Source organism: Dreissena polymorpha, chromosome 1 (genome assembly GCF_020536995.1).
Source record: "Dreissena polymorpha isolate Duluth1 chromosome 1, UMN_Dpol_1.0, whole genome shotgun sequence".
Taxonomy (NCBI): Eukaryota; Metazoa; Mollusca; class Bivalvia; order Myida; family Dreissenidae; genus Dreissena; species Dreissena polymorpha.
This window is the reverse complement of record NC_068355.1, coordinates 50,326,111-50,348,144: the sequence shown is the minus strand read 5'-3', so window position 1 is coordinate 50,348,144 and position 22,034 is coordinate 50,326,111. Positions and strand designations below refer to the sequence as shown.

Here is a 22,034-nt window from a genome sequence, read left to right as displayed (position 1 = left end):
CTTGACCTTTGACCTTGTGACCTCAAAATCAATAGGGGTCATCTGCAAGTCATGATCAATCTACCTATGAAGTTTCATGATCCTAGGCGTATGCGTTCTTGAGTTATCATCGGAAAACCATTTTACTATTTCGGGTCACCGTGACCTTGACCTTTGACCTAGTAACCTCAAAATCAATAGTGGTCATCTGCGAGTCATGATCAATCTACCCATGAAGTTTCATGATCCTAGGCGTATGCGTTCTTGAGTTATCATCCGGAAACCATTTTACTATTTCGGGTCACCGTGACCTTGACCTTTGACCTAGTGACCTCAAAATCAATAGGGGTCATCTGCAAGTCATGATCAATCTACCCATGAAGTTTCATGATCCTAGGCGTATGCGTTCTTGAGTTATCATTCAAAAACCATTTTACTATTTCAGGTCACCGTGACCTTGACCTTTGACCTAGTGACCTCAAAATCAATAGGGGTCATCTGCGAGTCATGATCAATGTACCTATGAAGTTTCATGATCCTAGGCCCAAGCGTTCTTGAGTTATCGTCTGACAACCACCTGGTGGACGGACCGACAGACCGACCGACCAACAGACCGACATGAGCAAAGCAATATACCCCCTCTTCTTCGAAGGGGGGCATAATAACAGTCAACAAACGAATCTTTTAACTGAACATCTTTCTACCTTTCACAAGCCCTTGGACAAAGCTCTGGTTAAAAGCCTCATCATATAAGGCACCATAGTAAGCCAAAGCTATTAAAACAATAGGTATGTTGTCAAATGGCTCTACGCCAATATTTGTTTTCTTAGTATTGATATATTAAATGAGATGGCAATGAACAATACCAGGATATATATTGCCAATTAAAACATGAAAGGAACCTGTTGACAGATTTTTCTTTCCTTCAAAAAATAAAATACTATTGTATACAAAAGATCAAATTATTACTAACACTGTGAATACAGATATATATCTTAAATAAAGCTGTGTTAACTAGGAATTATATGGTGATTTTGAGAAAATTATTAAGTATACATAAAACACATAAGTTTGACTGTTTGTGTTGTTTTTGTTAAAATTGCTGACAACAATCGGATAGCTTACATTACGTTTAACTCCTGTAGCCAGTTTTGTATGTTTATTTCTTATCATTATTCTTCAACGGTTTATGTCAATTAGCTTAAATCTGTTAATTTAATACACTGAATGACCAAATTCAAAAGATGTGCCTTTAATTAACCCAAACAAACACAATCCATACATTATGATACATGTTCTAAGAATGGAAAAACTATTTCCCATCATAACTCTTGAATATGCTTTTAGATTAGAACATAATAACTTTTACCATAATTAACCATAATTTGAAAAACAAAAAAATAGCAAAATATTGCAAACCTTCTTGCTACATGCACTCATCTACCGGTACATGTAATGGGCCAAGAATAATACTGTATTATGTTTTACTAGAATGCAATTGAACCTTGATTTAAGTTTAGGTACTGTTTCATGTTGTTTTCACACTTGGCCAAAAGATGTGTGATAATGGATTTACTTTAATTATTAAGAAGGAAATCCAAATGAATGCCCATGACCTATTTTACTAACCATATTATATTTCTTTAGTTTGAATTTGTTGGAACATAAAGCATAATGAGGAAAAGAATAGCCCCTGAAGGAGGCAGGGGACTTATCTTGGTCTAAGAAATAATCAACCTACCAAAATCTGTCACTGCACAGCTGGCTAAGGAATGGGTCACTGGGTTGTAGGCCATGCACTGGATAGCATCGTTATGTCTGAAATTATACACTACAGCAATACATTTAATTCTTATGGGCATTTAAAGTACATAATTTCTATTTCAGAAAACAATCTTTAAAATGTTTACAATCATGATATTGTTTAGTATTAATATAAATTAATAAAGTCACAATATATAAGAAAATGTTCATTATAAGGGGGAAACAGCAACAGAAACTTACGTATATTTCAATATTCCCTCAAGTTTATTGGTCCAAATGATGACACTTTTATCAGCAGATCCAGATGCAAAACGCTTTCCATCTTTTGCATAGCACACGCAGTGAACAGCATCTTTATGGCCTTTCAGTGGCTGGATTAAAGTGCCATCGTTTGTATCATAAACCAAGACACGATTTCCAGCAGCAACAATAAGCTGACTCCCATCAGGTTTGAAGCATAAATCCCAGATACTGAAAATAAAGAATTATATTCAAATTCGTTCCTCAATACTTTTGTTTTGCTAGGTTTTTACAAACTTTTTTACAGTTTTTTAGAGCCTAAATAGCCATACATAAAAAGATAACACTTTATATGCTCTTTATCATCCATGTTCTGCCACTTAATAGAACTTTATTTTTATGTGTATTTTTGTTTACTTTCTTAGCTTATTTTGGCTGAGTGAAATAATTTGAATCTTCCAGTAAACAATTATCAATTGGGCTGGCCATTTTTTATTTAAAGCTAGAATGTACCAGTGGTTACTAATTCATCAAAATTATTTTTTAGCAGAAATGTCATGCATGTTTTCTGAACACATATGGTTAAAAATTAATCGCATTTTTATTTTCAGTAAAGAAGCAAACTCTATTGTTTATTATTTGTTTTGCACATGAAATCAGAATATTACTTTAATACTGTAAAAGAAACAAAATGGTGGACACACTGTTATGACTCCAAGACACACTGTAAATCGTATCTTCATTGAAAATAAGATCTGAACAATGTAAAAGCACAGCAGCTCTTGTGCTTTAAACATACTTCATAATTATTTCCCAAAAGATTAAAGTTTGAAATGGATGAAAAATTAAAACAATTAATTTTGTTTCAATTAGTCATTAAAATGATATTTAAAATATTTGAAACTCAATGCAATAATTTTGTTACATTCATAACGGTGTAAATTATTTTTTAAAAGATTAATGTTTATTGCAGATGAAAGTAACAATAAAAAAAAAATCCATACAAGGCACAATAAATTTACATATTTATTATATTATAATTTATAAATCTCATAATACATTGACTGTTTTTAATTTATTTCTCATTTTTTACTTTTTTATTTGCATGGTTTATTTATAATCGAAAATAATATTTTCCTACAATTATTAATAATGTAAAAATTAATATGCAACAGTCCAGGGAGCTATTGTGATACGACCGAGCGCTAAAAAATGCCCCTTCGACAAAAAACAGCGCTCCAAAGTGCCATTATGACAAAATAGTCCCCCTCCCCTGCTCTTTTTAAATCCTTGCTGGGACACTGACTGATATATGAGAAATGAATTATTTAATGCAAAGAAACACTTTTAATTAAGTAGTTTATGTATTTCCAACGCGAAGAGCCACAGGTACTTGAAAAAAATTGTTGGTCCTTATATATATAATAAGAGAAAAGGTATCCAACGATGATTTCACAGGTGTATTGAATAACACAATGCAACAGCATAAAAGATCAAACAATGCACACATATGTCATTGTGGTTGCCAGCAGGAAGCGTCCATCAATGATAAAACACCTTTTATTTTATGAAAATCGTCCAAGTATGTCCAAAACAGCCAAAAGTTTCACAAATAGCACCCCAAAATGAAAGTGTGTTATTCCGGACGTCCAGCTGTCAGTAATAAATGAAGGCGATTTTCAGTCCATTGTTCACACTTAAACAAGAACTTTGCTATAAACACCACGTACGTTTGTCATTTACTCAGTTTGCCATCTAACTACGTCGTTCTTTTGTAACGACACAACAAAAATACTCAGAAAAAGTAGAAAATACACCAAATATGATATGAATCCATTTTATTGATGGTACGCGATAAAATTTTATCTTGTTATCGATTGGTTGAATAAGTCGTAAATTATAGAACAAGTTTACCAATTTTATTTTCAACCAATCGAAACGTCTTCTGTCCATTACACCGATTTCTGCCTCAAAATGATGGTCATGAAAGTACACTAAATCATATATGTGATGTTTCTTCTGAATTTCCGACTTTTTACCGTTCAACTGGGACTTAAGAACGCTGTAGTTCGAAGGCAAACTTAGTAAATGACAAACATTCGTGAACTTTATAGCAATGTTCTTATTTTATTGTGAAAAATCGACCGAACATCGCCTTCATTCATTACTGACAGCTAGACGTCCGTAATTACACACATTGATTTTGGGGTCATATTTGTTAAACTTTTTGGACATACTTGGTGAATTTTCGTCACATAAAAGGTGTTTTATCATAGATGGACCCTTCCTGCTGGCAACCACGACATAAGTGTGCATTGTTTGATGGTTTCTGCTGTTGCATTGTGTTATTCAATACACCTGTGAAATCAGCGTTGGATACCTTTACTCTTATTATATATATAAGGACCAAAATTTCTTTTTTAAGTACCTGTGCGAAGAGCTAAATTGAACATCTGCATTTCTAAATTCTATTACCCCACCCACATCTTTAGAACATGACTTGTAACAACCCACTAGTCTTTTAGCCCCAACATTTATTAGATAGGTGCTTAATGTATTTTTCAATAGGTGACTTATAAAATCAAGTCATACCATTGCTCTTGTTTGTCTTTGTCGTGGACTTTATCCACCCAAGTTGGAACAGCTCTCATCTCCAATGAAGCTTTGGAATTTCCAAACTGCGCATGTGCAAAGATTTATTGAGTACTAAAAATTTTATACCAACAAGCAAATAATACGACAAAAATACGGTTAAAACCTACTATGCTAAATTCCGGATTTTTTTATTCAGATGCAAATAAAAGGCATATGTGTGTAGTATTTTTTTTATAGAGTTGTTATAAATATTATGATTATAGGTGCTACCTAATTTACGGGCAAAAGCTTTTAAAGTTTTTTTGATAACCATGTATTTTTAATAAATATATGGACATGATTGTGTTCAAAATATTAGATCTATAATTGTTGCAATAATAAAGTAATGCATCCAAACAAATCAATCTAAACACGAGTTACATGTTCCTAGCTTAAAGATCTAGCATCTAATTTTTTTTCTAGCCACAGGAATTTAAAGCTGGTTCGGTGGCTGTGGTATAGTGGATGGGGTGTCTGTTAACTTGCTTAGTCACTGGGAGGTCTCTGTATTGATCCCTTAAGTGGGTGCATTCTTAAGATATACTATGGCGTACCATTTGGGTTGAAAGTCAAGAAGACCTACAAGGTAAAAAGAGAAATGTACGTAGAAGTACAATAATTGTACGTCGACATACACATATAAAATACACTTCGAAGTATATATTTGTACGTCAAAGTACAATTTGTACTTCGACATACATGTTTGTACTTCGACGTACACATATTCTGAACAGCCAATCAAAAAACTTGACTCTTGAGCCGCTTTTCCTTCAGATTTATTCATAATAAATGTTTAAAATCTCTTTTTTAATTGAGGACAAAATGAATAAAAAAATATCAGAATGGCAAAAAAAACCCACATAGAAGTTTCAAGTATTTAATGCATTGAAATAGATTATATACAAATTTGAAGAAGATTCAATTGTTACCTTTTACAAATTAAAATTGTTCAGCATATTGTGAGTATTTATTGATCATGCGGGGCGGAGGAAATTCCCAACGGTAACCAAACAGTTACCAAAAATTAACGGGATAAATAATGTATAATAACCTCCCCATTGGTCGTATTTTGTGATTACCATAACTTGCATAAGTCAGAGGTTAATTCCGCCACGCCAGGTCAATACATACGCACAATATCTATGAGTTAGCGGTCGAAAGTCGCATATTTTGGTATAAATAATAATAATAATAATGTTTAATAAATACGCACAATATCTATGAGTAAGCGGTCGATAGTCGCATAATTTGGTATAAATAATAATAATAATAATAATAATAATAATAATAATAATAATAATAATAATAATAATAATAATAATAATAATAATAATAATGTTCAAAGTCAAATATCTCTAAAAGCAACAGATGTAAGGTATCTTCTGATTGGCTAACACTCAAGGGTTGGTGAAAATCGTACGTCGAAGTTCATTTCTCGTTCTACCTAGTAGGTCTTTGAGACTTTCGACGTCATGGTACGTCATATAGATACTAAGTACTGGTCCTACCCAGGAAACAGTTTGTTTCATCAAATGTCTCAATTCAACTTGACAGCTTGCTAAAGCAGTTGCATTTAGTATACAGTACACTGTTTTAACATAATCAAAATCATGTGATGTGTCAAATCAATTTTGATTGACAAATTGGACAGGATTTTTTTAATCCAATAAGTTTAAGACTGTCAAATAACACACACTACGTATTGAAAGCCATGCCTGGAGCTTTCGTCTGTACACCACTGACTTCATCAGAAGAATGATTTCTACTGTTGGGAAACGTTAACAACGCTAATTGTTTTCTTATTTATTATCAATGTATAATTATGTGTAACAGCATAACAACATACTTGTTTCGCAATTTAAATATTTAATAAATACAGGTATCTTGCAGGTTTCTAATTTTCGTTCGCAAACTATTGTTGAATAGTTTAAATCTTGTCGCCACTAAAAAACTAGCCATTTTGTAGCAATTCTTAAATCAGTCTAAACTGCATACACTAAGCTCTATAGTTACAATTTGAATGCAAATATTAGAATGCATCATGTTATATCATCCATATTTTTTGTAAACATTCAAATAACACAGTACATATATAAAAAGGTATGTGGTATTGTGTGGAGATACAAAACACTTCACATCATTTATTTGCACATAAAATAATAGTTACAAAATAAGTATTACTAAAACACTGTCATTAACCTACAGTACAATAATATTTACGTATATGAAATTACAAAGTGGTGTTATTTTATTACCTTTTACAAAATTAACTAGCCATAAAACATTTACCATGGATTAACAAGTAACCACCAATTTATTAATTACACAATAGAAAGGAAATCATATTAATTGCATTATGCATTTACTAAACAAGCTATTTGCTACTGTTTAGAATGACACTATCTTACTTAAAATGATCACAACAGGTACTTAGTGCTTTTACATACTTGTGCTAAGTTTTGTATTACTAGTTTGACATTTATTAGCAGACACTTGTCGATATACAGACTAAATTTGCATGGGAACTTTCATATTTTTTCAGCATAATTGCCTTCAAATTGTTAATTTAACAACCCTTTGACATTGTTTGCACATCTGATCTTATTATACTATAGCTGATTTTTGTTTATAGATAGACAGATAAAGACTTTTCAAAGTTCTATAAAAGTTCACACATGTTCCATCCAAGTAAACCAACAGAAACAATAAAGACACCACAGATAATAACTGTCTGTATAGCTTGGAAATTTTGATAGTTCAGGAATCCCTCCTTTGTTGATTTCTGTAAACCAAAACTGTCAGTTTTGCTGGATAGAATGGCTTGTGTGATGCCCAGCTCTTGCCTTGGCAGAACAGCTTCTAAAAACGGAAAACCAACAAATATCTTAAAATTTGATCAATAATGCAGACAATATATAATGTTTTTTGTCGATTTCGAATCTGAAAGATTTTTTACGTAATATTGTGGAACGAAAATCCAACGGTATCGGATTTTGTGGTTTTAGGCCTAAACTTATTATAGTGGTATGTAACCTTTCGGGATATCGGTAAAGTGCGAGCAGACGAGGTGTAAATACGTTTACAATTAAAGCTAAAATACTAAAAAGTTAGATCGGAATATCTTTAAATTTTGTGAATAAATGTGTTTCTGATGGATAACAACGACAACTTACCAGAAGATTGCTCATGATCACACGTAAAACTTCTTTCTGAGAGCGAATGGAAAATGCGTCACGAATTCTGACAAATAAACAGTAGGGTGTCGTTGTTGAAATACCGAAAGAATACTGGAAGAATAGAGATGCCAACTATAATGCTTAAAACAAATATTTTTTTATCAAGCGTTTGTGATTTGACAGGATAATAATGACAATAAGATCTTGAAAAGATCAAAGCAAATAAATTCGACAGTAATCTAAGATTCGGCAATATATTTAAGACGGGTTATGTTCGCGAAAATTGTGTTTGGTAAAGACTGTCGCTATATGTAGTGAAACCAGTCTTCGGCTTATACCCACTGAAAATGAGTATTCAGGGGAGATAATTGAGTAAAGACTTAATTCTGAAAGGGTTGCGAAGAAAAACAAATAATGCGAGAATATTTAGTGCGATTCGCTACACAATTTTGATATCATTGATATAATTTTTCCTGAGGAATGTATTTACCTGTGATTTAGCATATGTCAAAGTGTTTTTGATTTGATCAAGGTCATAAATAGCATCGCGAAAATATATGTCGCGTGGCAAATTTTTTTGAGACCATCCCTATGTGGTATTCTTATGTAATTTTATGTATAAATTTCCATATGTATGAACGGTCAACGCCCGCTTCGCGGGCTTTTGCCCGTAATACAGTAAGGTAATTAGAGAAGATATTTTAAATATTCTGTTAAAAAAGATCATACTCATTTAAAAACGTAAGGACCTTTATAAGTCGTGGCGGTATTGAAAATTTACGAAACGATTACCGTGGTAGATGCTTTGCCTATGTAGAGGCCAAATTTTTCCTCACATATATCAAAATGAAATTATAGAGTTGCATTCAAATTAAAAAAGTTGAAGCATCATAAAAGATCGATCGGCTTATAATCGATCTATTGTTTTGTTTCAATTGTTCAACAAGTGGTGGAGCAAATGATAAGTAGGTCATGCTTAGAACTGGAATTGTCGTTAAGAACAGGAGTTGGCGCAAATGCACATTTACAATGTTACAAATTGACATGTTTTATATCTACGCTTCTGTCGTATTATGTTAACAGAATTTGCAATACTATAAACGCCCCGTCTTTCCAATCTATTCATTGGTTGAGTATGTTTTGACGATAAGGTAATCATTACAGAGTATTTTGCCAATACTTAAAGGATTTAGCCTATCTGTAAGTCTGTGTTATTGATCATAACGTTAAACAACTTTTTGCGATTTCGTCATCGGGCGTTTTCCATCCCCGTTCGTGATTCGCTTCCATGTTTGTAACACTGTAACCTAATTGGGACCAATACACCCCACATCAACGCTGAACGCCGCTACTGTACATATGAAAAGCAATATGCAACTTAGGAAAAAATCTTTGAAATGTATGTATAAGCATAACAATTTTCATCAAATGCAGTGAATAAAACTCTTTAAATTTATATTAATAGAGGGTTTAACGATTTTTAGGAAAACAAGATTAGTTCTATCGGATGTTCAAATGCCTGTACCATTTGTTCGGTGTCCACGTGAAACGTACATGTCTCGCAGACCTACAGTAGGATGGAGCCTACGAGCGACTTGCATAGCCTGATCTTGGTGGGGAAGCTGATGGAACTGTTTTTTTAACACCCTGCTCAGTCTTGTCATCGCTTCGGTCGCCATGGCAATTCTTATTCGGACCTCAGCGGTACTGGTACCATCCTTGGACAGGGTTGCTCCCAAATGCTTGAAGCTTGTCACTTCTTCCAGCTTCTCGCCGACCATGGTGATGTATGCACTAGTGTTGGTCGTGATGTTTAAAACAATCTTCTACTTGTCCGTGCTGACCTCCATCCCGTGTGCTCAGGTCTTTCCAAGAGACTGTCGGGGAGATCCTGAAGCTCAATGCTGGTGCCACCCACGAGGTCAATGTCATCAGCGAATCTCAAGTTGGAGAAGGAAAGGGTCTTCCACAATTGCAAATAGAGGTGTGGTCGTCATGGAGAGGCTCATGCATTATCTTCTTAACGAAAAGGTTAAACAGGACGGGAGAAAGCAGAATTCCCTGACAGACGTTCACGGATGTCCTGAAGAAGTCCCCCCGCTGTCCATTGAGAAGTACTGCACTGCTGGCGTTTCCCTATAGCTTTTGGATGACCTGCACCAGCCCTTCGTCAATATTGAATCCTTAATTTAAAATACTATACACCACAGCAGTCAAACGCTAACTTAAAGTCGATGAAGTTGTGGAAGAGCTCAAGTTGGTGTTGCAGGTGTTTCTCAATGATGACTCTGCAGTTGAAAATCTGTTCCAATGTGTTCCGCCCAGCTCTGAATCCAGCTTGCTCTTCGGCCAGCATTTCTTCGGCATTACTTTCCGATCGAATGAGGATGATTATTAGCATGACTTTTCTGGGATGGCTGATGAGGCTGAAGATGCGGTTATTTTCGAACACCTTAAGATTGCCCTTTTTATGCCCTCTTTTGAAGAAAAGGGGGTATATAGTGTTCGCACTGTCCGTCTGTCTGTCACACTTTCGTGTCCGCTCTTTAATTCAAATAGTTTTCATCCGATCTTTATGAAACTTGGTCAGAAGTTGTATCTAGACAATATCTAGGTCAAGTTCGAATATGGGTCATGCCGGGTCAAAAACTAGGTCACGGGGTCGAAAAGACAAATCCAAGGAAAGTAATAAGCTTTAAATGGACATAATTATCTGACCTACCAAATTATATATTTTTGTTAAATAAATCAAAGCGGCGCAGTAGGCGGCATTGTGTTTCTGACAAACACATCGTGGTAAAAGGTCACGGTCATCCTTCAAGGTCTAAGGTCAAAATACAAATCCAAGGGAAGTTATAAGCTTTAAAGGGAGATAATTATTTAATTTTGAACATAGCAACTTGATATTAGGCATTCATGTGTATCTCATGGAGCTGCACATTTTGAGTGGTAATCTACAGTCACGGTAGTGGCTTTTAATTATTTGCTACTTAAATAGAGATTTGTTAGAGACAATTATTTCAAAGGGAAGTAATTTATATAATTATAAATCTCAGATTATATATTTCCTTACCAAGAATTTAAGTTCTTTTCACAGTTACTGTACAGATTCTTTATTTTGATTACTTACTCAAATAATTGACTTGCCAAAGGTTTTTTAAATGATATAATGATCATTTCATTCCTGTACTAATTTGTGAATGGTAGGGTTCATTACATACCTGTGGACTTACGTCCATAAATACATGATGAACTCTGGCTATGATCTCTTTGATAAACCACAGGCCTTGGTTGTCAGTGATGTCTGACTTGGTCATTTTTGACTGTCTACAGACCCCCCCCCCCCTCCCAGGTTCGATTGGACAAATCCAAGGGAAGTAATAAGCTTAAAGGGAGATGATTTCTATACCTGCCAAATGATAAATATACATTTTATTTCAAAGCGGCGCAGTAGGGGGCATTTTGTTTATGACGAACACATCTCTTGTTTTTATAAACTGTCAAACTTTATGGTCTTAAACCTTTTGGCAAAATTATATTCTTAATTTGATATATATATATATATATATATATATATTCTTGACCAAGTTTCAGACTTTGGGTTTATAACTTGATCAATAGTTCAAATTAAGGAAAAAGATTATGCGCACTCTATGCGCACTCTTGAGGGCACATTGTTATGCCCCCGGATCGAAAGATCGGGGGCATATTGTTTTTGGCCTGTCTGTCTGTCATTCATCATTCATTGTGTGTGTCCCAAAACTTTAACCTTGGTTGAAGTTTTGCAATAACTTTTGCATTATTGAAGATAGCAACTTGATATTTGGCATGCATGCGTATCTCATGGAGCTGCACATTTTTAGTGGTGAAAGGTTAAGGTCATCCTTCAAGGTCAAAGCTCAAATACATGGCTTCAAAGCGGCGCAATTGGAGGCATTGTGTTTCTGACAAACACATCTCTTGTTTGGTAGTGGGGTCTGACCCGTGACTAGGCTCTCCTTGGGCCACTTCTTCTCCTAGATCTTTTGGCAATGCGCCGTCATTGCAGCTGTCGTTGCCTCTCCTCCATGTTTAATAAGCTCGGAAAGGACTTTGTTCACTCCAGGAGATTTTTTTTGCCTTTAGACTACGCATTGCCTCATCCATCTCTTCCTTAAGTATGGAAGAACTTTCGTCGTCCGCTTCTGGTCTGTGATCGTTCTGAAGAAGACTGCATGGAGTCTGGTTGTAGTGGGTAGTTGTAGAGGTCACTGCAGTATGCATTCCACCTGTTTAGTACTGCGGCACTCTCGGTCAGGACATTCCCGTCAGCGTTTGCTATAACACTGTAACAGGGCTGACTAATGTTCCTGAGGGTTAGAGTTTATGTTACACTGTATATATTTTACAGTCTTTATTATGAATGATTCTGACCTGTTTTAACTGATATGGTCAAATTTTTATTACAACTATATTTTCGAATGGATGGAGCGTGTGAATGTTCAGAATACATTTATAGCTTATTTTCTTTGAATAGTGCTAAAATAAACAAGCACATTATTTACTAAATTAAAGCCATTTATTAATAACGTTGTGATACGACTTTCAGATTATATATAGCCCTTTTGCGCCACCTACTGTTCTTAGCGATTCCTCTATGGCATTGGCTACAATGCTAAGATTTATAAGTTATGAAAGCAAATCTTTGATGTGATTACACATATAATTATGTGTTTTTTGTTTAATCGTAACACATGCAAAATTATCAATTCGTGGAATCAAAACATTACCATGTCATAAGTAATAAGGTCATCTTGTTTCCACATTTTTGATGATTGTGTTTCTATACATTTATGGGTCAATTCATTTCCGTCGAATAACCATTCAGTGTCTGATTTTTAAGTTGAAAAAAATAGTGAAATGTTTTAAACCTAAAACGTCCGGTCATTAGCGCTCCATCGGCAGTATCATCGGCTCGTGAATAATGCATCTTAAAAAAGAAATGCCACCAGTGATTAGCGGTCGTGTGTTTACCATACTTACCGGTAAGTATCAAATGTGTTATATAATCTATCTGGAAGAAACTAAGGCCTAAAATTTGTGTTAAATATATGTTCAGTTAACAGTAATATATGTTAAGTATATAGGCGTCCATGGCTCAAAAGAAAACCGTCATACCGACCTGAGTATGATTTGTTATTCTGTCATGTGAAAAATGCACGGGGCGCAGCTCATTATTCAGAGCAGTGCGGAATCATTTATTTTTGCGGAAGTCGAATTTTTGCGCGGTTTTCTCTCACGCTTGAGCGAATTAATTACATGTTTACTTATTTATCAATTTGCTAGCTTAACTGGTCCCCCGTTTAATATAACCGTTGACTCCGTTGACTATAATATACAACAGGTACAGCTAATGTATCGGCGATTTTAATTGGATAACGCGAAGACCAATCGGGAGCGCTGACGTTAGAATGTTATGGTTCGCACGCGGGTTTTCCCAAATAATGTTGTTTTAATCTCTCTATCATTTCGTTGATAACTAGATCAAATACAAAGATTCACATGGTCACAAATCAAGAATTTCCACCTTTAAGTAACGTGAGGATATTATGTATCATGCAGTATTCAAGTTGCATATGTATTATGAATCTTATTTTACTAGAACGAGCTTTTATTCTTACCTGTCAGCTGTCAAAATTCGGGAAAATAAACCGGAAATGGTACACGGATTACTTCCCCTGATTTCTTCTAAAAATAACTGGTCCAATTTTGGACCGGTAAATTAGCCTGTACCGATCCCTATATAGAGAGTATGCGAGATATAAGGGGAGGTAACCAGTCTATTTGCTAGCATATTCGCAGTGTAGACGTACATTTGCATATACATTTAAAAAAATAACGGTTAAATTTGTCGATAAATTTGAACCTGTTATACGAGGCATACGAGTTTAACACGTAATCATAATCCGTTAAATCACGATCAATTGAGATACAGCCGGATTGCAATATTATATACTCGTCAGGTCTTTTATCTAGCCACCCCATCAATGGCCGTTAACATCCTATGAGTGTTAAGTTCACGTGTTTATTTATCTTTCAATAAAGTAACGCAGTGGATCAATTAAAGGCTTTCAAACCGAATGTCATGTGTTACGCTTAACTTTTTTCACAATATGACTCTTGCTGACTGTTTTGTTATTACTATGTTATATATGATATGAAATAAATTGATCTCTGCATGAAATGCATGTTATATATTTACTCAATTACATAATTACGTTATTGCTAATGTAAAAAATACCGGTAATCCATTCGCATTAATTTGATTTTAAATGTTTCAAGTAGCATCGGTACACACACGGTTACTTTCATGCTGTAATGTTTATCGAATAAGACAACAACCACTTTGTGTAATCTTAATTTAGAGTTGGCTACGGATGTAATATTGTGATGATCAGGTCAAATACATCGCATAATCATTAAATGTGTTTGCAAGAAAAGCGCGCGAAAATAATACTCATTATTACAACGTCACGTTAACTCCGCAGCGTGGGCGTATTCGTTGACGTATAAAAACAATACAGCGCTGAGAAAAACAAGTGCATTAGTGCTATAATAAATCGCGGTCTTCACATTTGTGCGCTGGTTCTAACATATACCACCCGTGTGTTTCGTAAGCGACCTTCTCATCCGTAACTAAACGAACACTGCCGAAACCTCTATCAGGAAGCGAAGAGGACGGACATTTATTTAAAATGTCGTCTGACTTGGGATTTGCGTTGTTTATTTTCGTGGCAATTGCCGGGACAGCGACTTGTTCGTGGATAAACCCTTTTGATCAGTCGTAAGTATAAATTATAAGTACATTTGTTTCGCTAGTTTTTATCTTTTTAAATGCGAAAAGCGATTATTTATATATATCTTTTTTAAAACTAGTCCTAGTTTATTGTATTTTGGTGTGCAATATATTTAGATTATTGTTTTTAATTGTTTAACTTTTTGAGTTTCTTCTTCTCGAAAGGTCTTTTTGGTTTGTATTGTTTAAATGTGTATTATATGATCGTTATTATCGTCACTTTCATTTTCCCCGTCATCGCCACAATCATCGTCATCGTCGTCATCAGCAAATGCATTCATTATAGTAATAGAAATCATTATGATCATCAAGACGACAAACCCCGTCATTAAAGGCCCAGTCTCACTATGATGCCGGTGGAGCCCCGGTGCGTGATCCGGGATCTACCGGGATGACCGGGGATGAACCGGGGCTCCACCGGGGACGACTGGGATGAACCGGGGACGAGCGGGGCTCCACCGGGAAAGTATTTAAATGTGTAATACCTCCGGGACATTGTGTACACACCGGTCTTACTGACCTGTGTACTAACGCGAAAGGAATTGTGGGTAGCACTTCTTTTACGATTGAAAAGTGAAAGCGAAAGCATGTCAGGTAATCGTGCTTCTGAAATCGCTATCAGTCTTAATAGAGATTCAAAACCACATTTAAACATAATTAAATAACATTTCTTAAAAAAACATTCCGTTTAAAACACACAATACATAACGATTTTTCTTTCATCATTAACATTTTCATTCCTACGCAGAACTACTTTGGCGGAAGCATAATTCCCCAAACCAGGGGAATGTGATGCGTCTTAGAATAGAGGTGACAATAACGTAGTGACGTCACCATCTATGTATAGAATGACCTCCGGATGAACCGGAGTCAACGGCAACGACCGGCGCGGCACCGGGAACAACCGGGACGGCACCTTGAACAAACGGGACGGCACCGTAGCTCCACCGGGCCCATACAGACCCCGGCAGAGCTACGACAACGCTCTGTTTGTCGCCCGTTGTGCCCAGGTGGAGCCCCGGTGAATGCTGGCAGAGTTCCGGTATAGCTAGGTACATCGGTAAAACGGCGCTCTGCCGGGTCGACACCGGCATTTACCGGGGCTCCGCCGGGGCATTACCGACGACGACCGGGGTTAAAACGGGGCGTTGCCGTAGTTCTGCCGGGGTATGATACCGGTATAGCCCCGTTTAGTGCCGACGGTGTTTACGGTATACCAGGGCTCTGCCGGACGCTGCCGGCTTTCACCGGGGCATTACCGGGGCTCTGCCGGGGCCTCACCGGGATAAACCGTAGCTAGTCCGTAGTTGACCGGGACTCGCCGGATTGTTGATCGGCTTCAACCGGGGCGGAACCGGGAATTAGTGTGACCGCGTGAAAAAAAACTACGAATCATCACGGTTCTTGCCGGTCGACCGGCGTTAGCAACCGGAATGGACCGGGCTCTACCGGAAATAGTGAGACTTGGGCTTAATACTAGTGAATACCACCATGATCACCACTGGGCGACAAACGATTTTAAAAAGCGCTTTTAATTTTCTTTACTGCTGCTCAATATCGACTAAATGTACATTCATCGCAATCGATAGATAAGTCAGAATTCAGTTCAAGTGTGATTTGGACTGAGAACAGGACAATAACACATACATTCTAAACCACCCGCAAGTAATACAGGTCAAACTGATTGTATTTGAGGATTTGTTTTCTACTTTAGTCACACTCGTTTGAAACTTTGCCAAGTAGCATATTGAACTGTGGGTCGCATTCTAAATCAATACGTTGAAAGCGATTAAAAAATGTACGCCTGGCTGCACATAATTTATAATGCAAATTGCATCCGAGATGGCACGAAGTTTCAACGATTCAGATTCTTTAACTTGTGAAGCATTATGCTTTTTTATGAGCTGATAGGATCTTGTAAATTTAAACATATCGACGTAAATGAATATTTTGGCTGAGTTGTCAACTGCCTCTATCACCCCAAAAAGCAATAACACATACATCGTTCCGTTCTATTTACGACAAGCCTTGACCTCACGGGTTGCTCGGCACACATGTATTGCAGTGCGGTGTTTGTTAAAAAGGTTAAGATGGGGATTCGCACTCGACGTTAAGCCTTAATGCGTTGTTATATCGGTGCTCCACATCGAACAAATAAATATACAGGCCGCCTTTGGCACGGTGCGTATAATTAAATCTTACCGGGAACTTACATACCAAGGGCCACCTCTTGCATGGCGCGTATTATAGAGATCTTACCAGGCACATACAGTCATAGAGATGGCGCGTATTATAGATCTTACCAGGCACATACAGTCATAGAGTCGTCTCTGCCACTGTTATTATAATTTAGTTCCAACATGGCACTGCCAGACACTTGGTCGCATCTTGGTTTGTTCGGATAGAAACAATTTCCCCGTGAGACAGAGGTCTCACTACAAAATGTGTTCTCATATGAAACAACATGTTCGCAGAAGCGTTATTACAAAAAACAACACCACCATACAATTGCACTAAATTCGGCTGTACATTGTGATGTGCGTTGAAATAAACCGAGTGGTTATCCGCATTTCAACCTACTTAGCGTCAGACAATACATGAAGCTTCATAACAACATAACAATGATGAAGAGTGTGCTTATTGTCAGATATTTCAGTAGCAATTAAGGTTACATGTACATAATATGTAAACGCCATTGCGCTATAAAAGTCATGCTTAGTTCTAATTTAAAGACTGTATCTTGTATAATATTGTACTTGTATTACAGTTATCTTTATTATTAACTTACAAACGATACTGTTTTGTTGTTTCCTGAAGACGATTGATCACTGTACGCGTCTTTTGTCATTTGTGTTCAAGTCGCTCTCATACCCTATTGTGATGGTCGTTTTCTGCCATATCGTTCTTGAGTCTCAAATATGTATTGCATCTATGCAACACATGTATTTATATATAGATGTGTGTTGATTTGTTCAATATGATACAGATAATGACAATAACAATGATATATTTCAATTAAGTAAATACGGACTCGAGAGTGACATTTACTGAGTTGTAAATTCATAATACACAAATATACGTGCCGAGTATGGATAAACTGTGCAGACCAATATTGAAACGAACAGTCGAATATATGTACATGTAATGCATATGTTCACTCTGCGTTTTTTTTAGCTCGACTATTATATATGGAATATTTATATAGTGAAGCTATCCTACTCACCCCGGCGTCGGCGTTTCCATTAGCGTGAGCGTGAGCGTTGAAATGTTAAAGTTTGCGTACCACCTCAAATATTTCCTATGTCCCTTGACATATTGCTTTTATATTTTGCACACTTCTTTACCAACATGACCCACCTATAACAAGAGCATACAACTGTATCAAGCATTTTGTAAGAATATGGCCCTTTTTTCACTTAGAATATGCATATTCGATAAATCTATGTTAAAGTTGCGTACCACCTCAAATATTTTCTATGTCCCTTGACATATTGCTTTCATATTTTGAATACTTCTTTACCAACATGACCCCAATCTATAAACAGGAGCAGACAACTGTAACAAGCATTTTGTAACACTTAGAATATGCATATTATTGATAAATCTATGTTAAAGTTTGCGTACCACCTCAAATATTGTCTATGTCCTTGTCATATTGCTTTTATTTTGCTTACTTCTTTACCAACATGACCCAAATCTATAAACAAGTGCAAACAACTGTATCAAACATGTTGTTCCCTTTTTATACTTAGAATTTTAAAATTTGGTTAAGTTTTGTGTTTAGGTTCACTTTATTCCTAAAGTACAAAAGCAATTGCTTTCATACTTGCAACACATACTAACTATCATAAGGGGAATGTGCAGGCAAAGTTATGTAACCCTGACAGGCATTTTGACAGAATTGTGGACTCTTTTATACTTAGATAAATTAACATTTGGTTAAGTTTTGTGTTTTGATCCATTTTGCTCCTAAAGTATCATAGCTATTGCTTTCAGACTTTGAAAACTCGCTAGCTATCGTAAGGGGACTGTACAGGGCAAGTTACATAACTCTGGTTGGCATTTTAATGGAATTATGGCCTTTTTTGTCTTAGTAACTTTGAATATTTTGTTAAATTTTGTGTTTCGATCCACTTTACTTCTAAGGTATCAAGGCTATGTCTGTCAAACTTCAAATACCTTCTTACTATCACGAGGGTACCTTTGAATGACCTTGACTCTCAATGTCAAATTAATAAATTTTGATTAAATTGCCATAACTTCTTAATTTATGATCATATTTGGTTCATACTAAGACAAAACAACACTTACCTGACACACCACAGTGGACTCCACCCAAACCACCCCCATGCCCCACCCCCGAATCCCCCCCCTCCCCCCAAAAATAAAATAATAATTTTGTTTTCCTTTTTTATTTTGTTTCTTTTTTTTCTTATTTTGAAAGATCATCTAATAATGACCATACCCCCACATTATACCCCCTCTCCTCAAATATTTATTAATTTATTTTATTTTTTAAGGACCGTCCAACCATCCTTCCCAAGCTATTGCTATCAAACTTGAAATAAATCTTATTAGTTTGCTTTATGTCTTTACAATTGTTCAATAGATTGTGGAAAATATACCTAACTCAGAATCGTCTATAAGTACAATTTCTTTAAACATAAGCGATCGATCAACATGTTTCAATTATGATCCTCTTCCACTTAGAATATGACTATATTACCTTGACCATATTGAATATGAACAATTTTACCATGATTGCTTACGTAATACTGTCATGCACTCGGATAGTCGAGTGCGCTGTCTTCTGACAGCTCTTGTTTAACCTTTTTTTTAAAGCTCTCACATTGTTTTGTATCGAGATTAATATTTACAATTGCCTGACAGCCGGAGATGATTTATAGGGCATTAGTTGTTATTTAACTGTTGGATTTCTTGTTACGCAAGTTTGTTCGGGTAGAAATCGTGACTATCATGGTTATTTTTAACTTACTAAAGAATAGACTTTATAAACAAATCGTGTCCTTGAATATAGCTAGCTGTATCGAAAGTTCGTTTCATTCGAGCGTTTAGAAATGAAAACATAAAACGTTGTTTTGTATCTAGAACATTAAGACCAACGATGGTGTTAAATGTACTAAGCGTCCGAAAAATGTTACATAAGGCAAATAACATGTTGAAGATTGTTGTATTTATTGTCATAGTAAGTATATTAAAGGGGCCTTTTCACGTTTTGGTAAATTAACAAAATAAAAAAAAGTTATTTCAGATTCGCAAATTTTCGTTTTAGTTATGATTTTTGTATGGAAACAGTAAAAAAAACTTAAAATTTATCATGCTCATAAATATCAATTGTATCCATCTTTTGACTATTTAAAAACCTGAAAATTATTAAGCGTTGCAACGCGAACCGATTGAATAATTTGGAGAGTTCTGTTGTTGTCGTTATATTTTTTAAAACTGCGAGGATTGCTAATATAATGTATAAAAAAACATCCTTCATTGTATGAGCACGGATGGCCGAGTGGTAGACGCCAGGAGTCCAGGGTCAGTGGTAACGCAACGGCATAAATATGTGTCTAGAACTGTATACACTCTAATGCACGTTTTTTTTAAACTAACGTGGGAGGGTGGATTTTTATTTTACTGATTTTAATTTATGTCTTCTGTGGATATATGTTTAGTTTTTATGCCCCCGAAGGAGGGCATATAGCCATCGCACTATCCGTCCGTCCGTCCGTCTGTCCGTATGTCTGTCCGTCACACTTTGCGTTTAGGCTTCGAAAAATGCTCATAACTTCCGTGTCGCTTCAGATGTAACCTTCATATTTGGTATACATGTGTATATGGACAAGGCCTTTCCATAAGCACACACATTTTGACCCTTTTGACCTTGACCTTGAACTTAGGGTCCGCCTTTAGGTTTCGAAAAACCTTTATCAAAGCGTTTTTCGGGGGAATATGTCATCCTATGGAGACAGTTCTAGTTAAAAGTTAATTTAACATTTGATATGTTTTGCTATTTTTCCGAGGCATTGTTTTGTTTTATGCATATGTACGTATTTTTGATGGTTGAAGTTAAAGAGCAAATTTGCTCGCTATAAATGACTGTTGGTATTTGTTACGGCCCTTTTGAAGAAGGCGGCATATTCTACTCGCACTGTCCGTCCACTGTATCGTGTTATCGGCGCAAATCTTTCGTGTTGGCGTTTTGCTCAATTTGTAATATGTGACTCGTGTTTTTTTTATCAGATCGAAAGTACGTATGGACACGCAAAAACACATCCTTAATGCATTAAAATGCATTTCGCTTTAGTGGATATGAGATTTTTCATGAAATAATGTGCACATCCTGTTCAAAACATGATATAAAGTATAAAACATGCACATTGATTTATTTCGATTTTTTTCTCGATTCAGCGATGTTCAGTGACGAACACTGACTGCTTATTCGTTCGCTTTGATTCATGCCTATTCGTGTGTCCTAGCTGTTTCAAGTATGCAACGGCATGTTACGAATGCCACGCATGTCTTTAACAAATGCAAATTCATATAAAAATATATGTTTCAAACTTATGTAAAAATCCCTTACAGCCAAATGAACAGCAACATAGGAACTAAAAAAAATAAAGAGATTTGAATGGTTCTTAGTTTTTCAACTTACCTCCGCGCAAATATTTGACTGGTTCCGACTTCTAAAAAGATTGGACAAAAATAAAGCAGCAATGTATACCTCTCTCTTTTTTTTTTAAATTTTCTTATGGTCTTGTCTTAATACCCATACCATGTACTGCATCCCAAAAGGCGTACGCTGTAGGAGATATCCTATGCTGGATCGTTTGTTTATTTTCAAGCTTGTGGTACGATCAGAAACCGGAAAATTGTCCAAGCGTCAACAACCAAACTCACGTCTGCTCAGCGCTGTCGTATGGTAACTTTATCTGCCTCAAAGTTGCGTGTTGTGACTTCTTCCGGAATCAGAACATCGAAGCTCCGGAGTACAACGGAGAACACGATAATGATGCTGATTATGACGTCACCTACTTTGGAATGATGGACAGTGCAGGTATTATCAGAAACGTTCGCGTCCTTTTGACAGTAGAAAAAACTGTTGTGATTGTGTTTCTTTTAACATAATCAACCATCTAAGCAAAGAAACGTCTAGAACCACAATTACCTGGGACCATATTCGCCTGTAACATTTACATTTAATCATCAAAAGAATCCATTTCCTCTAACGCGAAAACTTGATACAGAGTGTACTTCAGTTAAGATTTATCCCTGGAGTCCAACTGACATCTATACCCTACATACCATACAAGATGTTGATCTATATATTTACCACTAAATGATACTTTTTCCCGTTCTCTCTCGCAGGATGTGCTACACCCAAAAGTATTGCA

The 22,034-nt window shown here is 36.0% G+C and overlaps 1 protein-coding gene across 7 annotated transcripts in view; it reads right to left on the bottom strand.

Moving 5' to 3' along the window:
* LOC127879664 (intraflagellar transport protein 122 homolog) overlaps positions 1-4,672 on the bottom strand; it is a 46,109-nt gene extending 41,437 nt beyond the window's left edge. For 4 of the 7 annotated variants that reach the window (XM_052426638.1, XM_052426647.1, XM_052426666.1 and 1 more), the window contains exons 1-4: positions 4,576-4,672; positions 1,984-2,214; positions 1,721-1,797; positions 684-752 (exon numbers count right to left, since the gene is read on the bottom strand). In XM_052426638.1, the coding sequence (XP_052282598.1) occupies positions 684-752; positions 1,721-1,797; positions 1,984-2,214; positions 4,576-4,634 (436 nt within the window). In that variant the 5' untranslated portion in view covers positions 4,635-4,672. The remainder of the gene's footprint in view (positions 1-683; positions 753-1,720; positions 1,798-1,983; positions 2,215-4,575) is intronic. The other 3 variants (XM_052426657.1, XM_052426677.1, XM_052426684.1) reach the window with 1 other exon arrangement.
* Between the last annotated feature and the right edge of the window lie 17,362 nt (positions 4,673-22,034).